Source organism: Morus notabilis, unplaced genomic scaffold (genome assembly GCF_000414095.1).
Source record: "Morus notabilis unplaced genomic scaffold, ASM41409v2 Scaffold52, whole genome shotgun sequence".
Classification (NCBI taxonomy): Eukaryota; Viridiplantae; Streptophyta; class Magnoliopsida; order Rosales; family Moraceae; genus Morus; species Morus notabilis.
The window spans coordinates 16012-27446 of NW_010362558.1; the positions used below are offsets into that span (position 1 = coordinate 16012).

The 11435-nt window shown below is 35.0% G+C and overlaps 1 protein-coding gene and 1 pseudogene across 2 annotated transcripts; both read left to right on the forward strand.

The window, feature by feature from the left end:
• The first annotated feature begins 225 nt into the window (after positions 1 to 225).
• Positions 226 to 2618, forward strand: LOC21398885 (annotated as a pseudogene).
• Positions 2619 to 7333: 4715 nt separating this feature from the next.
• LOC21398886 (cyclin-C1-2) lies at positions 7334 to 10402 on the forward strand. 2 transcript variants are annotated; one of them, XM_024168442.1, is made up of 9 exons: positions 7334 to 7502; positions 7602 to 7708; positions 8049 to 8088; positions 8562 to 8606; positions 8880 to 8998; positions 9090 to 9216; positions 9464 to 9514; positions 9667 to 9814; positions 10075 to 10402. In XM_024168442.1, exons 1-9 carry the CDS (start codon positions 7471 to 7473, stop codon positions 10177 to 10179), a joined length of 774 nt encoding a protein of 257 aa, XP_024024210.1. In that variant the 5' UTR covers positions 7334 to 7470; the 3' UTR covers positions 10180 to 10402. The 2 variants fall into 2 exon arrangements, with proteins under 2 accessions (XP_024024210.1, XP_024024211.1); XM_024168443.1 differs by having other exon boundaries at positions 9102 to 9216.
• Positions 10403 to 11435: the final 1033 nt, after the last annotated feature.

The following is an 11435-nucleotide window of genomic DNA, read 5'->3' on the forward strand; positions in this document are numbered from 1 at the left end:
TTAAATACACATCGGATATTGAATTGATAGAAACAAGCATTGTACATTTCAGACCCACACACAACACTCGAAATCAATCATAATCATGCCAACTACCATATTAATAAATAGAAAGTTGGCCAGAAACAGAAAGCTCTAAAACATTAAAGAAAGAAAATATGCATCATGCATACAGCACATTGCCATATATACGTCCCTAGTGATAAGCTTTCTAAAGGGCATACCATGGCTTTTTTCTCCTCTCCTTTCCAAGCCTTAATTGTGGCTTTTTCAGGTTTCTTACTTCTCTATGCTTCCTTCAAAATGAGAACATCACAGACCAAAAATAGCAAGAAAAAAGCCAATGTTGACAAGTATGGTGTCCCTGAACCGTCACGTGCATTGCCAATCATAGGCCACCTCCATCTTCTCGGTAGCCATGGTCAAACCCCAGTGTTTCGAGTCCTTGGAGCCATGGCTGACAAATGCGGCCCAATCTACTCTCTCACGATGGGCAAGCACCGAATCCTGGTGCTGAGCAGTTGGGAGCTAGTAAAAGAATGCTTCAGCGCCACAAACGATAGAATCTTCGCCAACCGCCCAAGCTTAGCGGTAGGGAAGTACCTGTTCTATGACAATGCCGCGTTTGCATTTTCGCCGTACGGTCAATACTGGCGTGACGTCCGCAAGTTCGCCACCCTTAATCTCCTTTCGAGCCAGCGGGTCGAATAGCTCGAACACATCCGAGTCTCGGAGGTCAACTCCTTGATCTTGAATTTGCTCCAGCTTTGCACAAACCCTAACTGTCATAATCATGAGGAAATAATTCCTTTCGGCGAGCTTTTGGAGCAACTGATGTTTAACATAAACGTCAGGCTGATTGCGGGCAAGCGATTCTCGGGGCCCGGGAAAGAGGGCGGTGGCGGAGAGGCGCAGCGGTTGATGAAGGCGATAAAGGAAGCGACGTACCTGAGCGGGGTTTTCCCGTTGTCGGACATGATTCCGTGGCTCGAATGTTTGGACATTCAGGGACATTTGAGCTCGATGAAGCGTACTTTCGAGGAGATTGACTCAATATTGGGAAAGTGGGTTGAAGAACACCGTGGAGCGAGAGCTGATTATTGTAACAATAGGGACGTTGAGAGTGACCTCATGGGCTTAATGCTGTCCAACATTGAAGAAAACGACGCAATGTTGTCTGGTTATAGCCGTGATTCGGTTATCAAAGCGACGGCCCTGGTACGCCATTTTTGACCGCTTTCTTAATTTGCTCTTGGGAGCAGCACTATATATGTATTCTAATTACTAACCTGTTTTATTCGTTTTGTTTTTGTTGCTGACCAATTTTTTCAGTATACATTTTGGACTAAAATAATAGTATATATTTTCTAACAATTTTTATATATATCTATATATATATATATATATATCCAAATGAACCAAACTTGGGACTAAGTACTTTAAATCGCCTTTTAAAGTTTACAATCAACAAAATTTGAACCTATATTTTAAATTGTTACTTTAGTATTTACTTTTAGACTAAAATAATAGTATATGTGTTCTAACAGAAAAAAAAAAAAATCCAAATGATCACCAAACTTGCGACTAAGTTTAAAATTTAAATCGCCTTTTAAAGTTTACAAACAACAAAATTTGAACCTATAGGATAAATTGTTGCTTTGTTTGGTGTTCTGCGTTTGAAACAAAACTATTTAAAAGCCAAAATTTTGGAGTATAATCGAAACTTTGTTTCATATAAATATCGCAATTATAAGAAGTTCAGAAAAAAAAAATAAGGAAAAACATGTAAAAAAAATAAGAGTTGGGGCAGAAATCAAAAGAGCCTTTGGGCAGGAGGAGATTCCCTATGTATATTATTGTTTAATTTGTCGTTGTTTTTTCCATATGCAATTTAAACTTTCCTTTCTTTTCTTTCCCTTTTTTTTCCTTTTTTTTCTTCTGCGACATGCAACGTAACCATACACGTTCCCCTCCGTACTAAATTTTGGCAGATCCTAATACTAACCGGAACCGAAAGCACTGGTCTAACACTAATATGGATGTTCTCCTTACTATTGAACAACCCAAGTGTGTTGAAGGCTGCCCAAGAAGAGTTGGACAGGCATGTAGGAAGAGACAGATGGGTGCAAGAATCAGACATCAACAACCTCAAATTTCTTCAAGCCATTTTCAAGGAATCTCTGCGACTGTAACCACCAGGTCCGATATTACCTCGCGAGGCCTCGGAAGACTGTTCCGTTGCCGGCCACTATGTCCCCAAGGGCACCCGTTTGATTGTCAACCTTTGGAAACTGCAACGTGACCCGCTTGTGTGGCCTAACCCGAGCGAGTTCGGACCACAAAGGTTCATAACAACAAATGCACACCTGAATTTTAAGGGCCAAAATTTTGAGTATATTCCGTTTAGTTCGGGTAGAAGATCATGCCCCGGGTACGCACAAGGTTCGCTAATGGTTCAACTTGTATTAGCTCGTTTGGTTCAGGGGTTTGATATGAAAACCAAAGACGAGATGCCTGTGGATATGCGTGAAGGACTAGGCATTGCCTTAGAAAAGCTCAGTCCACTTGAAGCTGTCCTCTCTCCTCGCCTTCCTCTTCAGCTCTATGAATGCCTTTGAAGCAGATGCATACTTAGGACAAAACTTTTTATGAAATCTATGGAAACTGTAGCCGAATGCATTACTACATTCTAGCTGATAAGTATGTTGCTAATGAACAAGACCAAGCAGCCGAGCAGGCACAGTCCTTGCGCTAGTGTGGGACCCACGCCACTAATAATTATGCTAATTGGTCCTATTGTTTATCTTTTGAGGTATAATATAAAACTTATAAATGATGCTTACTTTTTATTAGTTGTGATAGCTCATAAGTAATAATATTCCCTATAGCTACTATGGAATTGGTACTATCAAAAATCAATAGTGCTAAAATACTAATTTAGTCTACTCTATTATGTTATATTTTGAAAGGGTAGTAATTCTACTTTTCGTATTTAGCTTACTCATATATGTAGGTCTAAATTTATTTTTTGTCATATAATATAAAATCTATTACACTGCTAGAGTCTAGACATGTGGTTGTTCTATATTTTTACTTTGCTGCAATAAGCAATTAAATGTTGTTGATTCTCATCTATATATCGAAACACGTCCCATAAATTCAAGCAAAATATGAATTTTTTTTTTTTAAATCCCATCAACTACTTTGAGGAAGGAAACTGATAAACATTGATGCCTAAATTCCAAGAAAATTAAATAGAAGATGCAAAAGTCGTTTGCATGGATACTATACGACATGGGCCGAACGCTTCTGAAATTTCGCTGGGCCATGCATCTCTCAAGATAAGATACCCATCACCTGTCATTGACAGGGACACTGAGAGCATATAAATAAACAGATTATTTTCATTAGAAAATTACCCAAAAAAAAAAAGAACCGATTATTGTACACGCAAATTGAGAACTCAAACTACAAAATATACACAATCATGCTGCATATCTTTCATGCATGTAGTTAGTGTTTCTATTAATTATACGTTATACATTTCGGATGTACTTTGCAATTGAGCGAAAAGGCGTTGCTCAATATCTGGAAGCGGCAACGTCCATTAAAAGATTAATTTATCTAATTAGCCAAACCAAATGAGTTGAAACAAGATCAGGAAATTATGTTTAAGGGCACCAGTATCAATGCTAGGCGTCGGAATTAATAGAAAGGTTTGAAGGTTTCATGTTGTGGAATTAACTTTTTTTTTTATATAGCATGTGATATTCAGTGGCAGAGCTAGCCTCCAAATTGAGTGGGGTGTACATTATATCTCTTTTAAGAAATATAACATATATGTATCACAGTTTTTTTTTTTCAAAAAAAAAAAATACATGCATATATTCAAAAATTATTATAACATATTACAATAGGCAAAATGACGAGTTTTCGTCTTTTGAAAGCACTGTATAATAGCTTCATTTTCAACACGATTGAAAATTTCTTTCTCGATGTAGATGATCAAACTATCATTCATCCATTGTTCTCCAATTCCATTTCGCAAACGGTTCTTTACAATATTTATGACAGAAAATACTCTCCACAGTAGCCGTAGCAACGGGTAAAATTAGTGTCAAAGTAATCAACATGTAAATTAGTGGGTACACATAATTCTCTGTGTCACAACCATTTTTTGTCTAAGAGTGCTAATACCTTTCAATCATGTAAAAACTTTACTCGAACACATAGCAATTATATAAGTTTCAAGTTGATTCTCAAGAACCATAAGCTTGACCACAAAAAAAATCTCTTGGATAATACTTAGCAAGCTGGATCAATTTTTCTTTGTCAAAAGTAATGAATGAATCATCTGGGCATAAGCAAGCTAGACAGAGAAGCAACTCGGTATTTACTTCAGTAAAATGATCATTTAATTCTTGAAGTTACATATCAATGACAAAATATAATTATTCCACACGAAATTGGTGTAAAATTATAACTTTTTGAGCTCTGCGTCGCGATCTATCTCGTGCTCTAAAGATATCATCCATGTTGAGAATATCAATATGGTGCTCTTGGCAAAACAAACAAACTTGATCAAAAAGAGAATCCCACCCACTCTCCCTCATCATTTGCAATCTTTGTATACATATTTTCACTAAACTCATGGCGTTCACAATATCTTGATCTTTTCATTGCAATGCCTTTGATAGCTCATTTGTAACTCCTAATATATTTCTCATCAAATGAAGATTAAACACAAAACCAAATGATTGGATTGAATCCAATGAATTGCTCGCTTCACATCTTTGTTCAGAACTCAACCCATCCTCAACAATTATTTCAGGGACTTCAATTATAGATGCGAACATGCTAATCAAGCTAATTAACGTACCATAGTGTAAGCCCCAACGTGTTTCTCCATGACGTTTTAGAGAAGTTTGCTCATTCAGTCTCTTCCACTTGCAATTTCACCATTTTTAATTGCCCTGGCAACTATTGTAGCTTGCTTATCTTGAAGAATGTCACAACGTCTAGGTGAAGCTCTAACAGTATTTACAACGCTAGCAACCACACTAAAGAGGGACGCAATTTGAATATATTTTTGAGAAATAGTAGAAAATATGCTAATATGAAAAGGTTAAGAAAGTATATAGGTCAATTTTTAGTTATAGAAATTAATAGGCTATAACTTGTCAAGTTATAGTTCATAATCAGATAAGTTGTGGATAAATTTGTCAAGTTATGATTTATAACCAGACAAGTTGTGGACAATTATGGACAATAATTTGTCAAGTTATGATTTATAACCAAACTAGTTATGAACGAAAACAAAAATTTAACCTATTTATTAATTTATGTAAACTATTGACATATTAATTTTAATTCATCCCAAATCTTAACCTATTTTTCTCTTTCTCCCTATATTTTTTGGCCACATACACAAGAGCTAACTGAAGTTGATGGGCAAAGCAATGAATATAAAATGCACATGAGTTTTCTTCCAAAACGAGAGTTTTGAGACGATTAGGCTTACTTTGCAAATTGCTAGCCCAATCATTACCTTGCCCCCACAATTGTTAAAAGTGATTTAAAAAAAAAAAAAAAAGTGAGTAGGGGGGACAGCCCCCACTCGTTCCTATAATCTGCCCCTGGTTGATTCAACTTTACTTGCTTGGATGGACTATGAATAATGATACAATCACTTTTTTTTTTCTTAAACCTTAATTTGTCTGCATTATATAACTCTAGCTAAACCCAGGTCATCAAGTACTCTTGCATGAGTACTCCAAAAAGAATTTGCCTGACCGGAGATGATTCAGCTCTCTCGTTGATTTTATTAATTTAAATTTAAAATTTAAATTTTATTACAGTAAAAATTTTTTATAAATAATCACATCTAATTTTTTTATTATAATAAAAAATTCTCACATAAAGTTACATCTCAACTCAAATCAACAAATCAGCGAACTAAACATATCGTAATATTATCTTTATTTTTCACATAGGCTACAGTATCCATTACAAAAACTTTGTCCTATTGTGTGTCAATCCTGATCAGTCCACATTTGAAACTGGCTAGTGATTGATGAGATACACTGCAACATTTTAATTTGTCCATTTCTAGATTTTTATCTTTTTTGTTAGGCGGGAAAAAAATATCAAGGAGTTGTCAGGCTACTATAAATTAAATACGCGTTGCCCGTATTAATGGATACGCATTAATTAATTGCTTGCCACAAAAGAATTTTTGTTTTTTTAGAGGGGAAAAAAACGACATGATCAGACCAGGTCTTGGCCGATATTCACTCCACTAACTTTTTGAAGTAAATTAAGCTGACTTTTATTCAATTAGGAAAATATCAGCTCGCACAAAAACGCGATAAATTTTGGCAAACAATCTAACCAAACAAAATTAACATGCAACGGCATATTTTTTAGTGCTAACAATTTATGCATTTGTGGTAATACATGATATTGTTGAAGAAGTGTCATTTTACTTAGCGAACAAAATTGTTACTTAGCGAACAAAATTATACACGATTTATTATTTCATTATATTACAAAATATGATAATTACTATGTTATTTTTACTATATTTATAATATTTTAAAATTTTTGTTAAATTTCAAGTTAAAATATGAAATTTTATCACGTAGTGTAATAACTTTTTTACCATGAAGTGATCTTACGGAGAGGAAATCTCATTTACGCTAGGTCAAGTTATCCCTTTGACTTATCAAGATTGTAAGTTAATTCCAATGAGTGAGGTCTATGCTCATATATCTCCATATATTATGAAATATGCAAAAATCTACGACGGAGATTAGTTCAACTCATGATCCGAGCCTATATGGACGGCAAAGCTTAAAATCTAGAGAAATAGTATAAAATAGGCCAATATGAAAAGTTTAAGAAAATATATAGGTCAATTTTTAGTTATAGAAATTAATAGGCCATAACTTGTCAAGTTATGGTTCATAACCAGATAAGTTATGGACAAACTTGTCAAGTTATAGTTCATAGTCAGACAAATTATGAATAATTATGGACAATAGCTTGTTAAGTTATGATTCATAACCAGACAAATTATGAATAAAAATAATAATTTAACATATTTATTAACTTATGTAAACTATTGACCTATTAATTTTAATTCATCTTAAATTTTAAGTCTATTTTCCTCTTTCTCCCTAAAATCTAAACTCATGACTAATGATAAGTTCATCAATTTTCTCGAATAAAATTGGGCCTAATGGATCCAATGTCAGGTTTTTAAAGAGTTGGGCTAGCCCAACAGATACTAATGCCGCACCAACCAACCAACAAACGAAAGAGAACTGAGAAAATCTGTACATACCAAAGTTGAACTCCTGGCTCTACCCCGTCGTCGTCTTCTTCTACAGACTTCCCAACGTTGAATCTGAATGCGAGTAATTAACAGTTAGGGACATTTCAACGAGTTTTACGTCTCAGTCGAAAAATATGGCTGCCAATTTCTGGACTTCCTCTCACTAGTATGTTCTTGAACTCCCCATCTTTTGCCCACTTTGTTTCCTTATTCTTTTTAGATTTTTCCTAGCTTTCTTAATTAATTTATTTATTTTTGTACCCAGCAAACAGCTGTTGGACCAGGAAGAGGTGGATGTGGTGCATCCGCTTGACAAGGAGAAAGGCATCACTCTTGCAGAATTCAAGCTTCTTAAAATGCACATGGCCAATTGTATGCGATTTTTTTTTTTTTTTTTGCGCCCCTCTTGTTGTTTCGTTATTGTTTTTGAATGTCTTATGTCTATGCTGATTTCTACGATCTGGGTTTATGTATTTCTTCGTGAATTTTCCAAGTTGAACTAAGAATTTTACTTTTTATACGAAATGTTCAACTGGGTCACACTTCAATTGTTGATCGTTGCAAATAATTCTTGATGTTGAATTAGCCTATGGTATAACACGGACTTATAAGGGTTATCTTTTTTCTCTTTTTTTTTTTTTTCCTTTTTTTAACCTCTTGGCTGATACACTTGATTGATGATATATTTTCTTTACCTTTTATTTTCTCTCAGATATATGGAAATTAGCAACGCATGTGAAAGTGAGACAAAGGTTTGACTTGGTCTTTGTGTTTTTTTATTTGATGTTCCAGTTTCAGTTTCTCATGATATTACCTTTTCTATCATGATATGGAACCAGACTTCTGAATTTTATTTGGGAAATGCCATTGGCAACATCATGCTGAAGAACATGTAGTCCTTTTTATAAATGGTTCACATTGTTATTTTGTTAGCACAGAAACTTGTTGACATTTACTTGTATTCCAGGAATCCTTTGGGTTTAAGAATGAAACTTGTTTCCAATTTTTTGACCTAAAGGCTTGGTTGAGTTAAAAGTGCAAACAAATAACATAGTTTAATGCTTTTATTTATCCTTTTTTTTCTTTTTTTATAAATAATCCACAACATCATCAAATGAGTTAATAACTATATATTTTTATCATCTTAACTAATTTTGTATGGCAACATTATTCATCTTTATTTCACCAATTTTTATAATCTTTTTCTTGTTCACTGGTATTTCAGGGTTGTAGCTACTGCAGTTACATATATGAGACGTGTGTACACCAGGTATATTGGGTGAAAAATTTCCCAGTGGTCATGTGCTCTCTGCAGTTTTTTTTTTTTTTTTTTTAGTTGAATAGATAGGTCTTTTAGGGATGAGTTACAGTCTTACACTTTCCATGGCTCGGTTACTAAGTTGCAATCCTGTGTCTACATTACATTACTTGATGATATGATCGTTGGACATCCGAAAATGTTGAAAATAAATAGGAAAATCGGGATATATGAGAGTTGCAATGCGCCACATCTGATATACATAACTTCTGTTTCTGATTTCAGGAAGAGTCTGTCTGAATATGATCCACGTCATGTCGCTCCAACATGCTTGTACCTGGCAGCAAAAGCAGAGGAAAGCACAGTGCAGGCTAGACTTCTTGTATTTTACGTCAAAAAAATGCGTATGTCCTCAACATGATAAATTGATCTATATTATGCAAAAGTGAATTGTTGTTATCCAATTTAAGATGTGAAGCTCTGAAACCCGTTTAGTTGGTGTTGTAGCGACTGATGAAAAGTTTAGATTTGAGATCAAAGACGTGCTTGAAATGGAAATGAAGATTTTGGAGGCAATCAACTACTATCTAGTTGTATTTCATCCCTACCGTTCATTGTCTCAGTAAGTATTTTGTTTGAATGACTTAGATGACTTGCAATACCATTTATAATGATCTTTTGGCAGTTGAAATACTGGTTGGATTCTTTATAGCTTGCAGTATTTTCTATTGTATTTTTTTTTTTGTCAATCTCTTTGTCGTTTTTGTCATAGATCGTGATTTGTATGGTCATTTGAACAAATTATACTGAAATCTAACTTTTTTTAATAGTTTAAAACTAACAAGTTTATTTCGTGTTTTCTTTAACAGGCTCCTTCAAGATGCAGCACTTAATGATATAAGTATGACTCAATTAACTTGGTAAGACCAGTATGCTGATAAGTTTTTTTTTTTTTTTTTTTTCTGCTGATTTCTTTTTGTACTTTATATCTTAGAAAAGTTTATACATGATGTCTGATTCTTGTTTCAGTACAACGAAATCGTAATGAACTCTTAATATTCTGTAAAAACAGGGGACTTGTCAATGACACGTACAGGATGGATCTTATACTTGTACATCCTCCTCATCTGATCGCTTTAGCTTGTATATATATTGCTAGTGTGCTCCGGGATAAAGATACCACTTCATGGTTTGAAGAGCTCCGTGTTGATATGAATGTGGTGAGTGATTCTTCCAAGCTAAAATTGAGGTTTTCTTTTCTTTTTTTTCTTTTTCTTTTTTTCCTCGATCAAGTTAATACCTTGCTAAAAGCATTCAAAAAGTTAGGACGCCAGGTTATTATTATGCTTCTTTAGAAGTTGTCAAAACCGTCGTCGTCCGAATTGCGTATTCGTTCTTTGATTATTGAACATAGATTTAGGTCATTCTTGATAGTTATGCTTTTGTACCCAATGAAGTAATTTGTGTATATCTTTTGCAGGTGAAAAATATATCGATTGAGATATTAGATTTCTATGAAAACCACAGAATTAACATGGAGGAGAGGCTTAATGTTGCTATGGCCAAGCTTGGTGTGAAATTTTAGCTGGCTAACTACTTTCTGCCTCTTGCTTTTGAACGGTAGATGGTTACAGTTATTTATTTCCTTTTGCAATTACTAAGATGGCTTTGCCAGCCATTCTCTGAAAGAGTAAAATGATCATGACGTTGAATGTATTATGGACCAATCCATGTTGTAAAGCCACTTGCTCTTTCTAAGCAAGCTTGGAATTCAATCAAATGTTTGTGCAATTGCGCATTTCTCCCCATAAAATTCTTCCTTGGTAACAAGATTTAGAGCAAGTGTCACATTATTTTGATGACATTTTTCAACCTATTTTGCCATGATCAAAATGATTTACACGTGAACAAGTATCATTAACTATACATTCAGCCACGAGAAGTTTTTAAAAAATGACAGGTATAATGGCATTTCTCTTCTTTGCGCAGGTAGCACAATTCACAACTTAGAAATCTTGCAACTGACACCAACTAGTTACTGATGATTCATAGGAACATAGCTAAAGTTGATATGAAAAAAACAAAAAAAAACAAAAAAAAACAAAACAAAACAAAAAAAGGCACAAATATGAAATATGAAATAGGATAGGGAGAGTCTTGAATAAGCCGAGTCGATTCTGTTTGGTCTATTATCTCCCTCTCTTGTTGGAAAACGGCATGATTCATGAATTGCTTCAACCTTGGTCAGTGATTACTTTTTCCCCTTCTTAGCCTTTTTCTTCTCTGTAATATGACAAAACAATCAAGTAAACAATTATTATAGAAAGAAAAAATAAAAATGGTAAGAAAGAGCTACCTAATTTCCTCTTAGCTTCAGATTTTGCAAAGAAATCCCTCCACTCATTGGTTAGTACAAAAATGGGCTCCTCATCTTCCTCTTCCTCTTCTATCCCATAATACTCCTGTTCCTGTAATACCCTGTTCATCATCCCCAATATGAAATTAGGGCACACACGGAAATTTAAGGCCGTTCAAAGGATCGAAACGGTAAAGGATTGTGTTTGTAAGCAATATATATATATATATAATCGCTAGGTTCTCCAAACCCAGAAGCGCCTTCATTTGAATCCTGAGGGAAGAAAGCAGGGGAAGGTGCAGAGTTTGGGTTTAAGGGAATATGAGCAAAAATAGGGCGTATTTGTCGGTGGCAGTGGTGGCAGTGGTGGTGGTGGTGGTGGTGGTGGTTGTGGTGGTTGTGGTGGTGCGGGCAGAGGAATAACTGATGATGATGGCGACAGTGGTGGTGGTGGTGGTGGTGGGGATGCGGAAGGGAGGAAGGGC

What these genes read in the sequence shown, in the direction of transcription:
- LOC21398886 (XM_024168442.1), top strand. Translation starts at nt 7,471, where the DNA reads ATGGCTGCCAATTTCTGGACTTCCTCTCACTA. An exon ending in ATGAGACGTGTGTACACCAG is followed by an intron (nt 8,607 to 8,879) that starts GTATATTGGGTG and finishes TTCTGATTTCAG; the next exon opens with GAAGAGTCTGTCTGAATATG. An exon ending in CCCTACCGTTCATTGTCTCA is followed by an intron (nt 9,217 to 9,463) that starts GTAAGTATTTTG and finishes TTTCTTTAACAG; the next exon opens with GCTCCTTCAAGATGCAGCAC.